At 39.3% G+C, this 21,953-nt stretch overlaps 1 protein-coding gene across 1 annotated transcript in view; it reads right to left on the bottom strand.

Annotated features, from left to right (window-relative positions):
- Positions 1–5,185: 5,185 nt before the first annotated feature.
- ITFG1 (integrin alpha FG-GAP repeat containing 1) overlaps positions 5,186–21,953 on the bottom strand; it is a 234,549-nt gene continuing 217,781 nt past the window's right edge. Inside the window, exons 15-18 of the mRNA XM_006271204.4 lie at positions 20,131–20,255; positions 19,076–19,158; positions 12,027–12,144; positions 5,186–6,512 (exon numbers count right to left, since the gene is read on the bottom strand). Of these exons, the coding sequence (XP_006271266.1) occupies positions 6,453–6,512; positions 12,027–12,144; positions 19,076–19,158; positions 20,131–20,255 (386 nt within the window). The 3' untranslated portion in view covers positions 5,186–6,452. The remainder of the gene's footprint in view (positions 6,513–12,026; positions 12,145–19,075; positions 19,159–20,130; positions 20,256–21,953) is intronic.

Below are 21,953 nucleotides of genomic sequence, written 5' to 3'. Positions count from 1 at the left end.
TGAAGCCAGTGGGAATACTGATTTTTTGTGAAGTTAAATACTTACACGTGTGCTTACACGCTCAGCTGTAATTGAACAGCTGCAGCAGGCTGTCTTTCTTTCCATTATTAAAACTGATTTGCCCCTCCCTGCCCTGAACTCACCACTACAAATCACACTTGCAAATGTGCTAGTGGTAGTGAGGGGGCTGCAGCTTTTATTTTGTTGCATTATTTTTTTGAAATAATGTCAAAGGCATCTGGAGTAATTGATGGGCTGGAATGAAAGAATGGCCTTTGGCCAGTGGACCATTTTTTGGCCTTGAGATTATGTGGAAATTACTTTAAAGATGGGAAAGTACAAATACATGTGTATAGGTTTTATAGAGTGCCATCATGGAAGAAGTTGGGAATTTTGCTTAAAGATGTAGAACAGGTTTTTGTTTTTTTTCCTGTTTGGAAAACAGTTACATTTGGTTAATTAATTACTTCAAGGGAGTTGGTAATGATGACTAATTATTCATGAGAGACTAATTATCAATAGTTATCCATTTTCAACTTGTCATGAGATGCATTTTGCATGCCATATTGAGACACAATACATTATATTTATAATGAAGACAATTCCTATGATCCCAAATGCAAATTACACACACCCTGGCTTATGTGAGAATTGTAAGATTATACATATAAATGCATTACACAATGATGATGATGTAAAAAAGGTCAGAAATGTTTGCTTTGTAAACATTAGCTGCCCTAATCACCAAAATAGATCATCCTGCACAATGGAACTGTTGACTGCCTATTAGGGGTGTCGAAACGAGCCGCATTCGATTCAGATTCAGCCTGAATAGAGGACAGTGATTCAATTTGTTGATTCGGATCACTGTCCCGATTCAATTCAGCCGAATCCGAATCTGAAGATTCGATGCTGATTCAGGGAATCAGCAATTTGGCCATAGACACAGCTTTAAATGTTTTTTCGACATACCTTGAGGTACTAGGCATGGCTCGTGAATGCTGTGATGCTGGGGCAGATGGAGCGTCCCACAGGAGTGCGGGGTGAGCCCCCCACATGCTCAGTGGTGGACCCAGAGCACGCAGGGGCCCCCCTGCATTCCCTAGCTCAGCAATCAGCCATGGGGGGACCTTTGGGGGCCCCCCCAGGCCCAGGAGGCACCAGTTGCTGAGTCGTGGGGCACGCTCCCCACTGGACCTGGAAGTGGACCAGAAGTGCTTCTAGTCCACTTCTGGATCTGCTGCCAAGCATGCTGGGGAGCCCCTATGCTCCTGTAGGATGCTCCATCCGCCCCAGCATCCCAGCATTCATGAGTCACCTGGTACCTTGAGGTATGTAGAAAAAACATTTAAAACTGTGTCTATGTCCGAATCGTCGAATCTTTCTGAATCTATCTGAATTGATTTGTAGTGTTCCAATTTGATTCAGACAGATTAAAGGGTCTCCTGATTTGATTTGGATTCGGAGATTCGGCCACCAAAACGGGCCGAACCTCTGCTGAATCTTATCAGCGACTGAAGCTTTGTACAGCCCTACTCTCAATGCCTTGTTGTGCAAAGGAAAGCTGAAGAGCATCCAATGCTTTGCAAGTATCAGTAAGTTTCAGAGGTGCTAGGGAAGACACCTTTTAAGCTGACTGCTTATCCAAAGCAAATTTAATTGCGATTTAGGAGCATACATTTGGAAAGGAGGAGTTACACTAACAGATGATGAGTTAGCCACAATATTTTGTATACAAATCAATGGTTCTCTGGCAGAGAATCAGCGCACTGACAAGTAAGACCACAGCAATGAGTTACCCACTGTCTATCCAAGTGTTATCATAATATGTGTTCACATTTTCAGTTATTCATTACAGAGTTACATTCCAAGGTTAATACTTCAAGTACATGTAGTCTTGGTTGTTCCTCTAAACAGGCAAATACTGAGGCTTTAACAGGTTTATTTAATCAAGAATCCATTCCCTTCCTGGGCTGTATGTTGGCTGAGACAAGCCGATCCTTCTTTGTGGCTGAATGCAGTTCACAGAAAGATGCAACCTTTTCCAATTCTGAAAACCATTTCCTTCTCTAAGATTTTTGTGAATTAGTGATTACATGTGTGCATTAGACACAAGGCAGAACATATCTAAAAGTCTCCTAGGTCCAGTTCATGAAATTTAAATGTAGGAACAAGGATTGTTAATGTAGATAATATCATATGCTGTGATCATGTTTAGCATATTTATGAATTCAGGTACAAAACCTGAATTTGTGATTAATATTTGCAAAATGACACCTGCAGATGATATAAAGTACAGCACTGTCTCCAAATAAATTGCCCTAATGAAAAAAAATGTAGTAAATAATTGAGGACACCATTGATATAGTCAATGAGCCAATACAGCAGCATTTCTTGGCTTTAGATATCTGTAGCTAGAGGCTTCTTTAAAACCTGCTTAGAAATCTTCAGTCTAAAAATAAACATGCCCAATAGGGAAAATGGGGGCTGATTTTGCTTGGGGCATAGACTTACAGTTGTTTGGGTGAAAAAACTGTAACATTTTACATTCCTGTCTAATTTTTTTTAAGTTTATTTTTATTTCCTGGATTTCCAATATTCATTTTATTATTCGAACCTCAGACATTGTAGCTAGCATGGTATCTACATATTCCACCTCAAATTTAGATTGTGATTATCGTAGACAAATACAGGGGAACCTCTTACAGTTTAATCCTTAGATACATCTAGCTACCATTTATGGTGAAGGAGAATTGAAGTCCTGAATTGTTCAGTGGATTGTAATAGGTGCTTGGCCCGTAAAGGCGCGTCTGCAAGTTGCCCTATGGTGATGTTGTTACTGCACCGTACTTTAGTACTAAAGCACGGTGCAGTAACTGCCCATACTGTGCCGTACGCATGGCGCACGGTTATTTTTAGCATCTACTTTGCTGAAGCAGTGTGCTATATTGGGGGAGCGCGCCACTTCAGCGATGTAGCTGCTGGTCACATGTAGACATCTGTGGATGCTACATGGCCATAGCGTGTCACTACAGCAACGTAGCATCATCTGTAGCTACACCCTAATTGTAGCAAATTTGCAACTGTTTTGTAAGGAAAAATGACTTGTGCAGAAAGGATACACACTGCATAGTATACAGTCTATTGATCTGGGGGGAGGTAACTTAACTTTTCAGCTTTCGATTCAGGATTATTGGTGCATTAGTGACAAATCCGGGAGGAGGATTGGGATTTGAAGATTTGTCTCATAGGGGATGAGAACAATGATGACTGATATTTCAACCATCTGCCATTTGTCTTGTTGACAAGATTTCTGCATAGGTGAGATTTCACACTGAAGAAGTGTCCCAATAGCATTATTCACCATGGCTGCGTATTGTGGATGTGTTCTGAAAGTTTATATAGCTAGAATAACTTCTCACCACCCAATTACTGTGAAGAGCACTTGGAAACACACTTTCTAATTACAGTTGCAGCCCTGAGCATGCTGTTACTGGTGGCAAGCTTGCTGAAAATTATTTTTGACACCTGCAGCATGGGAAGTCCAAGTACAGAACTAAACCACACTTACTGCAATTTTAACAATAGAAGCGTATAATGTTTGTAGGCAGTATTGACAATGTATTATGCATCATAATTATAAGTACACTTCTATATGTGGTGACAGCAGAACTTATTGCAGACTTTAATCTTTATTTAAAAAAAAGCTTCTTCCTGCGGTTTCAAAGAAAACCTTAAACAAAGCAATTTTGTACTGTTTACCATTCAAAATATCCTGAAACAAAAGCAACAAGAGGCAAGGGATTTGCAAGTTGTATTTATTGGGATGGTAGTTCAGAAGCCCAGTGATGGCAATTTAAGTGTCAGAAAGAATTTATTTAAATACTAATAATTTTGGCAGAAACACGAGGTAATACATTTTTCATTAGGTGCTATAGTGGCAAACCTGGGCTGGCTTGTAGCTTTAATGGGGAATAAATGCTTCTAACCCCTAGCACCTCCCTCCCTTTCTAGTGTCATAATCGATCTTTCAAGGACCTCTTGGCAGGGACTGTAGGTCCTTCCTGTCTAGTATGGGGTGTGGTTTTGGAACATACAGGCTATGTCTACACGAGATGCTAACTGCGCAGTAGCCTAATAATACAGCACAAGAGTGCCTAACAGCACAAACAGTGCTAATACGCTACTGTGCAGTATTATTACGCTAAATATTGCACAGTAGTGTCACTAAAACGGTGTTTGGGGGCACTACTGTGTAGTAACTTCAGTTACTGCGCATTTATTTAGTACTTGGTTATACAAGTACTAAATTAAATGCACAGTAACCACCGCATATTAATGAATGTGTAGGCATGCCCACAGTAACCGATTACTCCTCTGCTATTGCACTGAAGGTCACTGGCACCGCTATTTCTGCTTTTTACCTGTGTTTTGCAGCATGTTCCTGGTGTTTTTGCTTTGTGCCTTGTAGTTTGGAGTGGTCAGTTTTTAGGAATCTTTGGGTAAATGACTGGCTGTGAACCTTGGGGAGTAGATTCGATGTCTCATGATTCATGAAGCCCTTTTAGTTCTGTGTTTCTATCACTGAACATCCTGCTGGATGAGTAAATCCTTATCAGAACCTGTAACTTTGCTGCATGGCTGTTTCTCCAGTTGTAGAAATAAAAGCATAGTAGGGCTATAAAGGGACTCATGCAAAAAGTTAAAGTTTCCTTGGAAGGTCCACTGTTGATGCTTTGCTGAATTAAGAGAAATATTGTGGGTGTATTAACGCCAGAGGCACAGGGGTAACACAAAGTTTACCTTTTCAGGGCCTGATCAGTATCTGTGAGCTATGTGTAATTGCTCTGTATACAAGTTGCTGGTAGTAGTGAAAATTTCTAAGCTTGGCAGCGCTGTTTCACTGATGGTTCTCCTCTTGCTGCTGCTATATGAACAGCTCATTGTTAAGTGCAAACTGTGACAGAATAATACAGTTCTAATTATGGGTAAAAGCAGTTTATCTTGGTTTCTGCTTTCTTCTTCTGTTCCCGTATTAACAACTCAATGTTAATGGGTGATAGGAGTATCAGAAGTTTAAATAGGTGACCCAAACAAGTTGTGAGGCAGAAGCCAGACCAAGATGCAGATAAACAACGCTCTGACAAAGATAGCACCAGCAATAAAATCTGAGCAACAGATGTGCTTTGATTTAATAAATAACATTTATTTGGAATGCACATAAACATTTTTAAATACACAATAAGTCATGTAAGTGCAAATCATTCTTAAAATAAAGGAACAACTGTAATATATAAAAGAAAAGCATGATTCTTTTCAGAGAATGTGTGTATTACAATTGCTGTAATATTGTGGGTGATTAGGTGAAAGATTACCAACATTTTAAATACAAAATTGAGCTTCTCCGGAGACATAATCATCATAATCTTAAGGAATTTGGGGACAGTGAAATAAGGTGACTTTGTAAGTAATTTACATAATATGAATCACAAGGTACTTCATCCCTTAATTATGAATAGTCTTTCGTGTGAAAACGGGCAGGATATAGGATTTGATCTCAGTTTTTACAAAAAGTTTTCCTTTCACCCCCACTCTCCCCTCCAGAAAGAAACCAAACTCCACTCATGGTTTTGTTGGTTACTTGTTTTCATAATTAAATTTAAATACAGTCCCATTATGAGTATAAATAACCAGGCAAAAAGTTGATCAGATCTTTTTTAGGAAGTAGCTCTTAAAAACGCACATTCCTGGTTATGAGACGTTTTTATCTAAACTTTTAATTTGTTTAATTTTTCATACACAGAATTAATACATGTTAAATGCAGACACCTAATAATTAGTTATTTGGCGAGACTGCCTTTGCAGAGTTGTTTTAATCTTCCAATATATGAATTTTCATGTTACTGTTCCATACAAGGATTAAAACAAAGAAAAAATACCAAACACTTTCGATCAAACACCTCTGGAATATAGTCATAATAACTAATGCAGAACGTGTCATCAGACAATCTGCTTAAGATTCATTTACAAAGAAATGTAATTTACATTGTGGGAAGGTATAAATGGCAAAACCAATTCAAGTGGCACTAAAGAATTTTGCTCATTGAGATACTAAAATTTATTTACACATGACTCCCTTTCCATCAAAAGTTGTACTGGAAGAAGTGGCAGTATGTAAACACTGGAATACATGCTATATGATCCCTTACTAAGAAAAATAAATTTACAGTTTTGTTAAATAAAGAACAACTGTTAATATATACAAACTGTTTACCAAAGGGCCATGAGAAACATTCAAGTCTGATTTTAATGCTTTCCAAATAAATATCAAATAATGCAACATTTACAAACAGCACACAATCCCTCAATCCCTCACCTTCTTTTAACAAGCCAGAATTTAGTAGTTTGATTAAGCAAATGAATAGCAGCTTTTTCATTGCTACAGAGGCATGTCACATAGCATCAAAATGGAACCGATGGGCTTCCTGACGTTTCTCTCTGTCATCTGCTTTCTGAAAATAAAGATTAATAACAGTTGATAAGATAAAAGACCAAAAACCTACCCAGCATTCTGACAGTTAGAAAATTTGTCAAATGTCAGGGAGTCTGATTTTTTAACACTGGTATTCATTTGTCATTCATTTGCCAGATTATTGAGGTTTAATAAAAGCCTCAATAATTAGTATGTAATAGGTGTCAATTTAGAATACCAATAATCTTCTCTTAATTGGCTGCTGTAGGTAATAATCAGTTGTTTTATTATTAATGACTCAATACTTCTGATTGTCTTAAGTAAATGGTTTTCAAAGGACTATTGCTTAAGTAGTTAAACCAAAAATACTTCCTAGTGCACATTTATTCTGTACTGTACATATGATAAGGTGAATTGGTTCTGAATCAAATATAAATGGCCCCACCTCTACTGTCCTTTTAAAACTAGATTATCCCTTAAAAATTCTGTTTATTAAAATTAAGAGAAAGTTGTCAAAAGCAATGATAAGGTTGCTACAATAATCAACAGTGTTAAAAACCAGGGCTGAGAAACAGAGTTACATTTTGTGGATTAGTAGAAACAAAGATGAAAATGTGAAGGTTGTGACTTTTTGCCTGTTTGGTTCTTCCTCTCACTCACCTCAAAAGGACATTTTTATGGGCTTGTGGTTACTTGAACAAATAAGGAAAATATTCAGTTCATCTATACCTGCATGGCCACTAGTTACATGTGGTTATCTTCTATATGCCTTGGTCTCTTTCCAATCCTGAACAGTTTTCCTATATATTTCTTTTCAAGATTTACTAGATATAGCCAGAACTTTATATCAGAAACCAAGATTAACTTTATGTGGGATAAGGTATGTTTGCCTATACAGAGTTTAACGTCATTTCTAATATATGCATAAGCTGGTCATCTGCCTGACTTGCAAAATGTATTCATGCTTGCTTGCTTGCACTGAGTAATATTTTTGATGAGCAAGTACAATCTTGTTAGTGTTTTTTTATCCTCATGCTGTTGGATGGGCATCTACATTTGTGTGTAAGCTGGTTAACTTGTGACAATTTTACTAGGCATACATATATGGACTTCATTTTTCTAATGGAAGCTGGCTTGTGGGAACCATGTTGTCACATGTGCTGGCTCCATTTCAGAGATTTCCTTGTCACAAGCATCATAAGTGTACAATAGGACTCCCTATTGGGTTAATTGTGTTCCACTGGATTTGGCTGTCAGACTTTCAGTATTCTCTGACAGCAGCACAGCTCTCTGTGAAGTTAACAGCATATCTCAGTCTGGCTTTGTGGCAGGGACATACCCTGCCAAGGTTGCAACTCAGTCAAACAAAAAAAAAAGGGGGTAGTATGACATCCTTTTTCCTACTCAGAAATACATGTCACATCTATAAAACACTAAAGCCTTCACATAAGAAGCCATTTGCATTCAACTGTATGCATTTTGAAAAGGTTATATTATTTTTATGTATTTCTATATTACATTATTTAATTAGAATAGTTAATTAACTGATTACTTTGAGTAGCACTTTAAAAGTTAACTGATTAGCCATCACAACCTCCTTATCTCATATCAGCACACAGATGTGGGAATTTGCCCAAAGGCCCCAGAGCAGGACAAAGGGAGGATTAGAACTAGGAATTCCAGTGTCCTTGATCGACCTACCAGAGTTTATGGCTCTTAAGATTTACACCTTCTATTGATTATTGCTCAGCATTTTTCAGTTAATCCCTCTCATGATGTGTCAAAGGTAAAAATATCCATAAGTAACACACTGGAACTGGTCATTGGTTTATGGATCCAGATATCCCCCAAAATGTGACAGAGCACCACATTATCCCTGACTTCTAGATTTATTATTTAGATAACAGAGTTTGATGGCTGATGGCCATGTATAAGAACTATGGTGTAGTAAGAGGCAGCTCTTTGTCTATATCAGTGGAGGCATGAAGGGCTTATTCCAGCTAGTGTGTGAAATAAGAAAACCACAATACTGTTTTCCCCCCAAAGGGGATGTATGAATAACTGTATATAGACCCTCTGTTTTCAACACTCTGGGTGTGAGTATCCTGGATATCTGTATATAGGAGAGAGATAAATAGCAGCATCCAGGCAGAGCAAAATATTGGCCAGGAGTCTGGTAGCAGTGACAGAACAGTCTAGTTACCTAAGGAAAGTTCAGGAATCAAAGTTTCTTGCATTTTAACCCCAGCCTTGCCATTGATAAAATGTATGGCTTTGCTCAAGGCATTCTTTGTGCCCTCTTCTGAGGAACTGGGATAGTAAATACTGACCTACAGTATCTCATCAAAGTCTTCTGAGGTTTAATTAATTCTGAGGCTTAACTTTTTACAGGGCTTCACAAATGTAAAATACTAGGTAATATCAGTAACTCTTTATTAACACATTATTGCCAATTTAGAGAGATGTAAGATGTCTAAGACCACAATTCAGTGCTAAAAATATAACTGATCCTGTCTCACTTGCATTTATTTAAGCTAAGAGGTGCCCATCACTTAAATAAAATGCACTATACAACCCTGAAAAATTACTGGGGAGGTGGAGGGGAGGAGAGAGGGGGATGATGACTATTTTATCCAAATTGAGTAAATATCCTCCAAAAGATATAATATTTGAAGAAGATACAACATTTGTAACCACCAGCTCACTCCATTCCTATGGAAGGGGAAGAAGATGGTCGTTGCAGCATACCTGTAAAGGCAGTAAATATGGAAGCACAGATGGGAAAAGACACCACAATGCGTGGATTCAGCAGGAGCTCAGAAGCTACTAGTGCAGGGGTTCGTAACTCTTTTAGACCCAAGGAAGGGCCCCCTTGGAAAATGCCTACTCTTAGTTTTCACTCTTTTTTTTTTTTTGACAACAGAAAAATACTAGAGCAATACTACTACTGCAAAAAACTCAGAAAGACTACAACAGGGCGGCATGTTTTCAACACTATGGAGTCCCATATTTGCAAACTCTGAGTTTTTATACATTGGGTCTGTGCGAAGCGGCTAGTATTCACTTTGGATTTTGCTGATTCAGGAGACAGTGATTCGATCTGGTGATTCCAATCGCTGTCCTGAATCAATCTGGCTGAATCTGATTCAGAGATTTGGCTGCAGCCAAATCGGCTCCATCCCCCACCCGCTCTCAGTGGCTGCCCTGCCAACTCTCTCAGCTCCCGGCTCTTTGAAAAAAAGAGCTCCCACTCATCGGCTGCTGCCACGCTGGGGGGCAATCCCCGTTACCCCACGCTGCGTGGGGGGCTCTGCCATGAGCCCTTTGACCCCTGCCCAGTCTCCCAGCCCTCCCCACCATGGCTGCCCTGTCCACCCCAGCTCCGGGCCCTTTAAAAAAAAACAAAACAGCTCCAAGTCACTAGCTGCTGCCAGGTGGGGGGTGATCCCCACTGCCCCCTGTTGCCCTGTGCTGCATGGGGGGCTCTGCCATGAGCCCCCAGAAGCCCCGAGGCTGTTGCAGCAGCTGGTGAGCCTGAGTTGTTTTTTTTTTTTTTTAAAGGGTCAGGAGCTGGGACCAGGTGGGGCAGCGGGTGGGGATTGGGGGAACAGGCAGGGGATGGGGCCTGGCAGGGGTCCCCCCATGGTCCCCTCCTCTCACCCCCTATTTACCAGCATGGAGTCCAGGTCCAGATCCCTGCTGCAATGAGCGGGGGCTGCCCGAATTGATTTGGAGAGCTTTGAATTGATTCGGACCTTTTAATTGGTCTCCTGATTCGATTTGGATTCGGAGATTTGGCCACTGAATCAGGCCGAATCTCCTCGAAATCAAATCAGCACCCGAAGCGTCACACAGCCCTATTATACATGTGCTTGGAGGGAGTGGGGGGGTGGAGCACTGTAATCAGAGCAGCTCAGAACTGCTCTATTTAAGGCACCTGGAGCAGCTCATGTATCAGCGTCCCTATGCTTAAAAATGGTGGCAGGATTGCTTTAAAGCTTGTTCAACGAGCTTTAGTTGAAGTGCCCCCACCACTATTTTTATGCGCAGGGACCCTGATACACAAGGCACTGGAGTTCATCGGGGTGTGCTAATTACCATGCTCCAGCAGACCTGATTAAATCGAGTCTGCTCCAACGTGCTGTAATTACAGGGTGTTGGAGCAGGCTCTCTGCTCATGTATAGGCGCGCTAAGGATTTAGCTTGTGAATCAAGTTTGTACACCTAGCAGTGCTAACATTGTGTGGCAACCTGTGGCACCCTCGAAAGGATCTCAAGGCACCCAAGGGTGCCATGGCATCCTGGTTACGAATCACTATAGTAATGTACATAAGGAATACTTGAACATTTTGCATTTCTGCAATCAAACTTTAAAATTGCTTCCCCCAACCTACTAATATTATCCCTACTTTTCCATGTTTATGTCCTGTCTGTGCTTCCATATTTACTGCCTTTACAGGCATGCTGCAGTCAAAAATAATGGAGAAAAAGCTGGGAGTTAGTCACAGCATAGCTCCTTTGTCATTCATGCTGTACTGTCTGAGCACAATAGGGCAGGATATAAGAGTGGAATCATCATGAATTCTCTATTTCCTTGCTCTGTCAATTGGCATCCCAACCACATCACTACTTGCATATGGGCTCTGTGTTAACATTTTGTAGAAGTCAATGATGGCACTGTGAAATAATTTTTCAGTATGAAATCCATGCACAACTTGGCTGGATGTTTAATCGGGCCTGTTTGTTTCACAAACACAAACAACAGGCCTACATACCAAGTCAAAAATGCAGTCACGTTATTTGACAGCTATGATTATGGCTTGGCAAGGTAGCAGCATTTATTGGCTATCCTGCCAGTTGGATATTATTGTGAACTGAGAGTTGTTAAGAAAAGTGGGAATGCTTTTCTTTTGTGACATGAAAGAACCCTCTCAAAATGCTTCTTCAAATCAATGAATGTATATACAGTCCACATGCAATTCAGACATGCGGAGCAAAGCAGCCAGCATCCCATGGAAGAGTCCCCCACATTAACAGCCCTACAACTAGTAAGGGTATAGAACAAAAATGAATGTTTTTCTTCTTTCTGAACCACCATCAGAATAGAAGCAAAGTAAGTTGAATTTACATTTATTTTCAAAAACAGCCTCTACTTGCAACTCTGATCAGTTGATGAGAGTACAAGATGTTGAAAGTAGTCATCTTAAAAACGGAAAGTCTCCCATTTAGTTATGAATAACGGCATATGCCAAAATACCAAAAATTGTGTATATTATTTTTTATTTTCCCTTTAAATGTTTCAGATATCAAACCTACATAACTAGATGCTTGTTTTTTAAGCTTTCAATAAAACCTAAAATTACCCTTCTTTTGTGTGTATTAATAAAGCCTGATACCTGTCAGAAATGTGAAAAATATTGAGATTATTTTATTTTAAAGTATATTTTCAAACTGAAAGCCATTATTCAAAACAATACCAGAGCATATCTTAATACAATACAAAATTTGTAGTGTGAAAATATACAGAAACTCATTTCCATTTAATTAAGCTTACCTTCTCTTGCCAGTGCAATATGCCAATTATTGCCAAGATGAAAACACAAACTCCAATTAGGGCTATAGCTGTTAACAGCACAATGTTACTTGGGGTCAGGTACAGCTTGGCACTCCAGCTACACAGAAGAGAAGCCAAAGAAACATTAGTACTCTTCATTAGGACCCAGAGTACAGCTTCAAAAGAGATTACGTCCATTTACAAAAATGAAAAGGTAATGTAAAATCTGCTAATATGATTGTTTGTACAAGACCGGGGCTTACCTTAAAGACAGGAGCTTAATGGTATTTACTTATAAAATACAGTGTTAAATATAATTGTTATTTTCAAGTGATACTATGTTTAAATTTAGTTTCTATTGAGCTATCCTTGGTATATCCTTAGGGATTGGCTTTCTTCCTCATTAAGAGTTTTATGCTCGCTTTTGCAGTAGAGCATTGAAAGGAACAAAATAAAAGTAAAACGCACAGCGGAAGCCTCAAAAACTGCCTGGGGTTGGGGTGAAAGGACGAGCACCAGCTAGCAAAATCCACATGACGTGCTGACTCTTTTATCAAAGAATCCCACGTGCCAGAAGACAGCACTCCAGGCAGATTGTGGGGGAGCAGTCATTGTGTATTTCTGTCAGTCACTGCATATTTACGTTTTGCTGAAATTAATGTTGCATTAAGTTATTCCTAAAGCCTGTACCAGGCTCAGAGGGAAAAACTGTAGGCATGGTAAGGACAGTTAGTGGCGGCTGTATTTCCAGGGAAAGGAGGGAGTTTGGGCAGTCCAGTAGAGGGGTCAGCACACCCCTAGCATGTGGATCCCATAAGGGAGGGATTTTTGGCCTCCCAAGTTTCTTTGGCTGCCCCACATGATGAACCTTGCAGAGCTTCCTGGGTCTTCTTGATTTTATTTTGGGAAGGACTGACCGTGACCTTAGCTCAGGTTGTAACATGGCAACACTTGGAGTTCTCAGGATATCTACAACTTCGCTATTTGTGACAACAGTCTTTAAACTCATGCTGAGCGGTTACATCCAGAGAAAAAGCAAAGGAGACTTCATTTTCATTAAAAAGCTCTGCCAGCATACACATATCAATTCATGGTGTGGAAAGTTCATACGCTGTGGCCAACAGAGCTCACTTGGCCAACTTCTCTGGTGTTCGTGCAGCTCTTGACAAAAAGCTTCATCTTGCAAAGCTTCTGCTGTTTGAACTGGGGTAATTCTGATGGCAAAAAAACTGCTGGCAGAGCCACATATAACTTAAAGTACTACGGTGGTTAAGCCTTTGTCTACAGTTGAAGCAGTTTCAGTCCTAATGTTGGTTTTTTCCAATTTTTGTTGGGCTTGGGTTGTACAGAAAACCAGTACAGATGATCACAAGTATCCTCCTGGCCTTAGTCTCTGAATTGTGCGCTCAAAATTTTAAATTTTTTTTCAAAGACGAGTTTCTTCTTAGCTCTACTTCAAACTCTAGTAGTAATTCCCCCCCCCCCGTATTTGTACTATTATTTACTTCTCATTACATGTATTTAAAGATTCTGTTACAGAAGTTTGATTTTCAATTTATTACTTGATTTTTGCTTATATTAATTGTGTATGTCTTGATTCAAATTTTGTTGTTGAAATGGGATGGAGTGCGAATCTCAGACCCCTCGCTCTAGTCTCTAGACACGCTGCTATTCTATAAGCAACATGGCTTTTTTTCTTTTCGTAGGGACAGAATACTTTTAATTTAAAATTTGGTAAAGTTCAGACAGAAAGTAGATACTGAGTTTCTAGAATTATAATCAAGATTTATTAACAAATGGGGTCAGTCTCTACAGTCAATAAATCTTGAAATAGATTGAAAACTGAAATCAATGGGCTATTAGGGTTGTGCGAAGCTTCGGTCGCTGATTCGATTTGGAGGAAATTCAGCCCAATTCAGCGGCCAAATCTTTGAATCTGAATTGAATCAGGAAACCCATTAATCTCTCTGAATCAGAAGACTCTGATTGAATTTAGAGAGATCCAGAGAGATTCGATGATTTGGCCACAGACACAGCCTTATATGTTTTTTCTATGTACCTCAAGGTACCAGGTGCAGCTCGTGAACGTTGAGATGGTGGGGCGGATGGAGTGTCCCACAGGAGTGCGGGGGGTTCTGTGTGTGCTTGGCGGCAGACCCAGAAGTGAACCAGAAGTACTTCTGGTCCACTTCTGGGTCTGCCACAGAGCGTGTGGGGGAACCCCTGCCCCCTGGCTCAGCAACTGGGTGCCTCCTGGGTTTGGGGGGGCCACTGGGGGTTCTCCCATGGCCGATTGCTGAGCCGGAAGAGGGTCTGGGCCCCCCGCCTGTGCGCTTGGTGGCAGACCCAGAAGTGGACTGGAAGTACTTCCGGTCCACTTCTGGGTCCGCTGCCAAGCGCACAGGGTACCTCCCTGCGCTCCCGTGGGATGCTCCATCTGCCACACCATCTCAGCATTCACAAGCTGTGCCTGGTACCTCAAGGTACGTAGAAAAGGCATAGAGCTGTCTATGGCTGAATCGCTGATTCTCTGAATCAGAACTGAATCTTCAGATTCAGATTTGGCTGAATCGAATCGGGATAGTGATCCCAATTAGCGAATCGAATCACTGTCCCCTGAATCAGGCCAAATCTGAATCCAAATCAAATACTGTCCGCTTCACACACACCTACATTTTATTATATACATAAATTTGGAGAAAATATTTTTCTGAAACACAGACAAATAAGTGTCTGGGAGGTTCTGTGTAGCAAGAAGCAGGACAACAGAATCCATAAAAATATTAACAGCAGTGAATGTACATAGGAAAAAAAATTGTAATTTGAACACTACCTTCACACTCTTTGCAAACTACACTTGTATTACTTTGTCAATAAAATTCTATTTGTAAGAAAACTCCTAGTATGCTTATCATTTTAGTACCCTTTTCAATTTTTGGAGTAGTATGAATATATTTGTAACATGGTAACTAAATGCTTTTCCATGGATGTGTGTAAATTTAAATCTTTAAATAATCCAATGGCTTTCCATAGGTTAATACATCTTTAAGCCACAAGGGACTACTATAATTATCCATCTTCTGCATAACATAGAATTTGAGCCAGTAATTCCTGTATAGAGGCCTCAATCTATTTAAATGGGGACATAAACCTTTAGAAAGGTATGTAGCACTGATTTGAAGACTAAGCAATGAATTAGTTATTCCAATGGTTAATTATGCTGGCTGTTAAAACATGCACCTTATTATTTCTAGTCTAATTTGTATAATTTCAGCTTCCAACCACTGGATCTCATGTTGTTATGCTTTTGTCTGCCCATTCAGGATCTCCGTACTATTTTAAATCTCCTCCCTATATACATACCTGTAGGCTGATAAAGTTGCCTCATAGCCTTCTATTGGATAAATTAAATAGAAGGAGTTTCTTTAGTTTTTAAGATGGGTTGGTTTTTCCAGAAGGTGTGCTCTAGCTCACTAAGTTTTGGGCTCGTTGCAGGAATCACTGGGCACATCTACAGGATCTAACTTTTGAATCTAACTAGACACACTGGATGCATATTTGATGAAACCAAAACATGCACTTTTGCTGTGGCTGTACTTGTTACTTGGTCAATAACAACTTTGGCAGGTAGGTTTTCATTTACAGGAAACTGTGTTTTATGTAAATGTTATTATCTAATATACAATGAAAAAACAATACCCTACAGTTTATGCTGGTTTCCAAGACTCTGGTTAACAAAAAAAGATAGGGGCAGAGTTGGGTCCACTTGGTATTCTATACACTAAGATCAAAAGGAGATGTTCAGATTCAGAGTTGAACATGTCCCCCAGGCCCATCTTGAATGTTGAATGCTTAGGACTAGAGATTTTGAATCAATAGTAGGAATAGTTCAGGCCAAGTTTCCACTGCAGAGTACAGCTGATGTACCCTGTCCAAGACATGCATCCTGTTATCTGTAGCTTAAACATTTCAACTGTAAATGTATGCAAACAAACTTTGGTAATAGGGTAATTAGAAAGGCAAGTCCTTCGTCTGCCTGGGCTTGTGTATGGTGACTGTGTGGAGTGTTGTAGGGTGTAGATTTAATTTTGAAGTGTCGGTATTATTATACATATTTTACTGCTGATCATTTTAGCTCAAACATGAGTCTCTTCCAGAAATTAGGTTGGCACCAGAAAATCTCTTTCCTCATCAGCCCTCTTGGATTCAACCCTTCTTTTCTCAATCTATTACGATCAGCTTGGACATTCTGGCCTGAAGAGTTTATTTCTCAATGTTTTGATTTTAAGAACAAGAAACTGAGGTTTTATTATAGAGAAGGGATATGGGAGGATCTATCAACGATCAAAATTGGGAGGGGAAGCATGTGTTTAATTCTACTTGCAACTGCAGGACAGCTGGATGTTTCTGCTAAATGAATCAGCACTGAAATAATCAACAATGCTGACCTGTAAATCTTCATTAGTATTCTAAGTTAAAACCGGGCTGAGATGAATGGAGCAGTTCATGTGAGTATTTGTTACTGTTTGCTTGGTATTCTTTCCATCTGTCTGCCTACAGACTTAAGAGAGCAGAGCCACCCTGTCCTGATAATTTGTGTATTTGAGGAGAACTCATTCCTTAGGCAAGATCTTTCTTTTTGATTATGAATTACTAGAGGAGAAAATCAATTTTGTCAATAAAAGAACAGCAATGCCTGTTTACCTTTAGAAAAGACCATTCATAGAGGAAAGGATTCCTTACATTTTGAGAGTGCAGAAGTCCTGCTTGGGATTTAAGTGATCAATAAAGGACTGCTTAAAAAAAATCATATATTTGTACCCTCTTTTTTGCTTCAGTACTGAGTAGAAAGAGGAGCTAAGAGGTTCAGGGCCTTTTCCCCATCCCTTTGCTTAGGAATAATTAAGAAACTTGAGTCTTGTCATCTTCCTGTTTTCTTCTGGTGACTGTTTAGGATAGTCTTGAGCATGAACAATATGCACACATGTATTTTAACTGCCAGGAAGGGTGGTTTGGGTAACAAACAATTTTGTCCTCCAAAATATTAGTCATTGAAAGGAATGGCTACTTAACAGAAATACACTGAAGTGATCATGTAGCCATGATGGTTCAGGAAATGAGAAGAGGCAAGAATTTTTGTGAGTTGATATTTTTACTGGGCCAACAGAATGGTACTGGGTGACTCATTTGGCTGCTATTAATCTTAGGGTTGATAATTAGAACCAAGCATATTTTACAGAAAAGGACTTGGTACTTCACATCTCATGTCTTCTACAGTAAAGTTTTAATGCTCACATCTTGACATCAGAATCATTTCTATGTTATAAAAGCAACTATGACTTTACCCCAAGACAAAGCATAGGGAAATGCTAGAGGTTGACTAGTAAACTTTAATTTGACATATATATTCAACAGCAGTAAGAGGAAATTTTTTCTATGTTCCTGAGTCCATTTTTTTGTATAAATGCTTTTAGCTCAAATTGATTTCAGTGTTAAAATCCTCCTGCAAGCAACATTTTCATCTCTTCCTCCAAGAAAATGCACAGATTCATAGATAGCAACATACACCATGTTCTGAACAGAAACTTTTGAATCTACGTAGACACACTGGATGCATATTTGATGAAACCAAAACATGCACTTTTGCTGTGGCTGTACTTGTTACTTGGTCAATAACTTTGGAAGGTACGTTTTCATTTACAGGAATATATTCAATAATGTGTTTTGAATGTTCTTTGGCATTATATAAAAGAGTCTGTAGTTTAACAAAAAAATACAAATGACTGATGTGAAGTCCATTATGCACTATAAATTTGACATTTTTTTTCCATCACAGAAGCAAATGAAGATACATGCTTATTTACAAGAATCACGCTAACAAATGTGTGTACACCTTTATATGTTCCCTGGAACTAGAAGGGGCCTCTGAGGCCATCAACTGCAGTCTTTCACATTTGCAAGCAACAATTTGTCCAAAAGTGTCCACAAGAACATCTAATCTGGTCCTCTTGCACCTCAGAGCCTCACAGCGTCCAATAAAACACTCTACAACAGACCACTAGTAAAGGGTAGGGGAAGATGAGGGTACTGGTAACACTTTGCTACTAAGACAGGAAATCAGTCAAGTTAAAATATGCCCAGATAATCTCAGACATTGCAGAGAAGGGGGAAAATATCCAAAGGTCCTGGTCTGGAGAAAAAATTCTTCTTAAACCCAAATCTAGTGATCAGCTTGCTCCTGCCTGTGTGGGCAAGACATACCAAGTTTCTAAGGACTAGTGTACCTCACCCAAACTTCCACATCTAATTTAGGCCAATGTCCAAATCCTTCAGCACAGGGCTGTTCAAGTGGTGGCCTGGACTGTGAAGGGTTAAGTTGTAGCCCTTGGACTACTGCTTAGCTGCCGCTCACCCTGTTGTTCTGGATGCAATTATTCTCCCCTAGGGGGAAATAATTACCTCTTGTATCCTATATATAATCCTCCTGATAGAATACTCAAATATAAGACTTGTCGGGTTTTATAATAGCACCATGTTGCGGACTTGAACAGTTTATGATCCATTATCACTCCCAGCTCCTTTTTTGGCTACCTGCATTGCCAGTTATCTCCAATTTTATATTTATTTTTAAATGCAGAATTTTACCTTTGTCTATATGAATTTCATTCATCGATTTTAGACTGGTTCTCCCATTTATCAACACCTCTTTGCCTTCCAAAGTGCTAAGGTTCCTCCTGTCTTGGTGTTGCCTGCAGCTTTTATGAACATATACTCTTATTTCATCCTCCAAATCATTAATGAAAGTACTGATAAGAACTGGGACCAGGACAGCATATCACTTAAAAATAACCACCTGTTTTTATTATGGATGACTGTAGTCTTTGACCGTGGTTTTGCAGCCTCTTGGGCACCCACTTTAGAGTGACTTCATCTAGGCCACATTTCCTTAATTTGCTTATGAAAATATGGAGGATAACAAAGTGATACACAATTAAAAATCTGTTTCTATATTATAATTTTGTAACATATAGTCCAATTAATAACATTACCTTTGAGGAGCATGGTGAGGGTATGGAATGACTATAAGTTGGGAGTTTGGGATGATAGCTGTCCATTCCTGTTTCCGTGCAGACTGCAAGAAGACACAAAAGTTAGGTTTACCTCTTAAAACCAAAGAGGTGTTATTTTGTGAAGTATTTAGACATTTCCTGATTAAATTTACACAAGAAAAAACAGAAAGTTCAAGTGGTTTTCATGAGTAAGGGATGGATGGGGATAATTATTTTACATTTAGATTAATTTTTAGCTTGGATTCTGAAGTAATTTACAAGCCAAATAAAAACTACTGATCACTGCATCCACCACAGACATAGCCATCATTGAAGTAAAACATGGCTTCTACTTAAGTGCACATTGGCACTGCAGTTTACGGTAGGAAGTGAAGAACTGATTCTGTAGGGGAATTTTATGTAGTCAGAATGTAATTATCCAAAGTATAATTCAACCAGAATACTAACTGTTAAAATAGGATATGGGATCTTGACCAATCATACATGGTCAGAACCTGGGCTTCACACTTCCATCCAAAGGAAGGTCCATTCAGCAGAATACCTTTTACCATGCTGATAATGAGCTCATTATTAATGAAGAAAGTGATTCAAGAAGCAACCGAGTCATTTTCCTGCTGCATTTGTGATTCTCGCATGTTTCCTATCCAAGTACTTAACACATCCAGACCATGCTTACTAAATTAATCTGATGTTAATCACAGCATAAATTGGTGAGACTCTAGGTCAAATATAAGTATCTATAACTTAAACAAGCACTATACTCCTATGTTAACAGTTCACAAGAACTATGCCTGTGCTCTTTTTGAGTGCAACTTTTGTCTTATTGTTGACATAAAAGGTTAAAAGATTGATAGTGCAGGCTGGAGAAAACAGACACACATACTGTTGTCTTCAAGCAAACTTTTCAGAACTCAAAATGGCTCCATCATTTTGGTGTCTCAAAAAGTAGGCTTAGGAATAGCAAGCTACAGAATTTATCAGGTTAGAAAAACACTGGAAAATAATAATTTATGCAAGGTAAATCTTAACCTTACCTTTTCTCCTAAAGGACGAGGAATGCCAACATACAAGTGATCGAGGAAATTGGCACTACGTCCCAAACCAAGCACACTGTAAGGCAGCTGGAGAGCAAAATGTGCTGACTGGCTAAGTTGTCCAGCTAGAATTTAATTAAAAAATACAATTAATATATTGCTTAAGACTTTTTGGGCAACAACACAATTCACATAATAAATAATCTATTCTTAACTGAATTCTCATTCTACATTTCCATGATTTATGGGCATTTCATTTAGATAATTACTCCAGAATGACTCAGATGACTTGGAATATAAAGACATTTCTTTGACCTCTATTTTTCATGTGGTACTAGAACTTGTGCAATTTGTTTGAAGTAGTTTAGAAGAAGAAATGAAAGCAGTATTATACAGATCCACAATGTGACTATTTACTGTAACTCAAAAGCAGCTGACACTGGGAACATCTGAAGTAGCCTGTGGACCAAATATATACTGTGGACCAAATTTTGTCCTAATTTAAACCTGTACAACTACAATGGGGCTATATCAGTTGCAAGCCAGATCAAACTGATCATTACAATAGCTGAGGTCACCAGCAGAAAGCAGGAAATAGATGCGCATATTTCCTGCCTAGCTACAGATTCACTGACACCATAACATCTCGTAAAATTATTTATTGCATTTTGGCAACATGCCTTGAAATTTCCATTGACACTTCTACTGCAAATACTATCTACAATCAAGCATGCATTGTTTGTTCATTTTGAAAAACTCTCTGAGTAAGAGACTTGTTTGTTTGCTATTGCTATAATAGGAAGCACAAAATATTAAACGCCTGTTACATTCAGTTCTTTGTTAGGATAACAGAAATACTCTCATTCTGAAACCATTCGAACCACTGCTCTGGCTCTCCAGCTTCTCCTCTGCCAAGTACGTATGCCTTGTATGGGAGAGATTTGTACATGCTAAGCACCATGACTCCATTCTGAATGATAGCTGCTAGTAGGCTTCAGGAATCACAGGATGTCTAAAGCCTACTAGCCTAAATAGTATGTGCCTGAGGGCTGCACTGCTCTTACTGACATCAGAAGAGCAGTGGCCAGTAGGACAGAATGATTGAGACAAACTGAAGATGCAAGACAGCAGCTGTACGACCATCCTGCAGCATACGAACAGCTGAAGTCATGCAGGAGCTTCCTCACCAGCACCCAACCTCTTGATGCCACGCCCAAGGAGACATGACTACAGATGTGGAACAAAAGGCTGAAGTAAATGTATGGTGGCAAAAAATGGCAATTCTAGTGGCTGAGTCCTTGCCATCAGGGGCTGATGAATCATGGCAAAGGTGGCAATGTCTCAATGGACTAAATGCTGGAGTTGGATGCTCCCAGGAACTAATGAAGTAGGGTTATACCAACCACCTGTGACTGTGGCACAGCGCCTCAGACTATGCAACAACTGCTGCAATGCCTGCTGCTTGAAGGCCCCTGTTCAATGAAAGATGTCACAAAGTACATTAAATGAGGACAAGCATGTGTAATAAAATGGTCAAATGTGGTGTAGAGATATGAGAGAGAGATCTCTCATATAATGAGATAATTCTGATGATAATTCTGGAACAGGAGGCCTATGAAAGTAAAGTTTTCAAAGGGGGCAGTAGAATTTATCTTCACCAGCCATTGATTTTATAAGAATCTGAGTGTAAAATTCTTGCATTGCTTTGGTACACTTCAACAGGTTATGCTTTAAATCAAGGATCTCAAATTAAGCAATAAGACATGACAGTCTGTGAATTACAGTGCAATAATTCATACCTGGTATGCCAAAGGCTGAATTCT

Source organism: Alligator mississippiensis, chromosome 10 (assembly GCF_030867095.1).
Source record: "Alligator mississippiensis isolate rAllMis1 chromosome 10, rAllMis1, whole genome shotgun sequence".
NCBI classification, from domain to species: Eukaryota; Metazoa; Chordata; order Crocodylia; family Alligatoridae; genus Alligator; species Alligator mississippiensis.
Note: the sequence above shows the minus strand (reverse complement) of the source record. Positions and strands in the feature narration are given on the sequence as shown.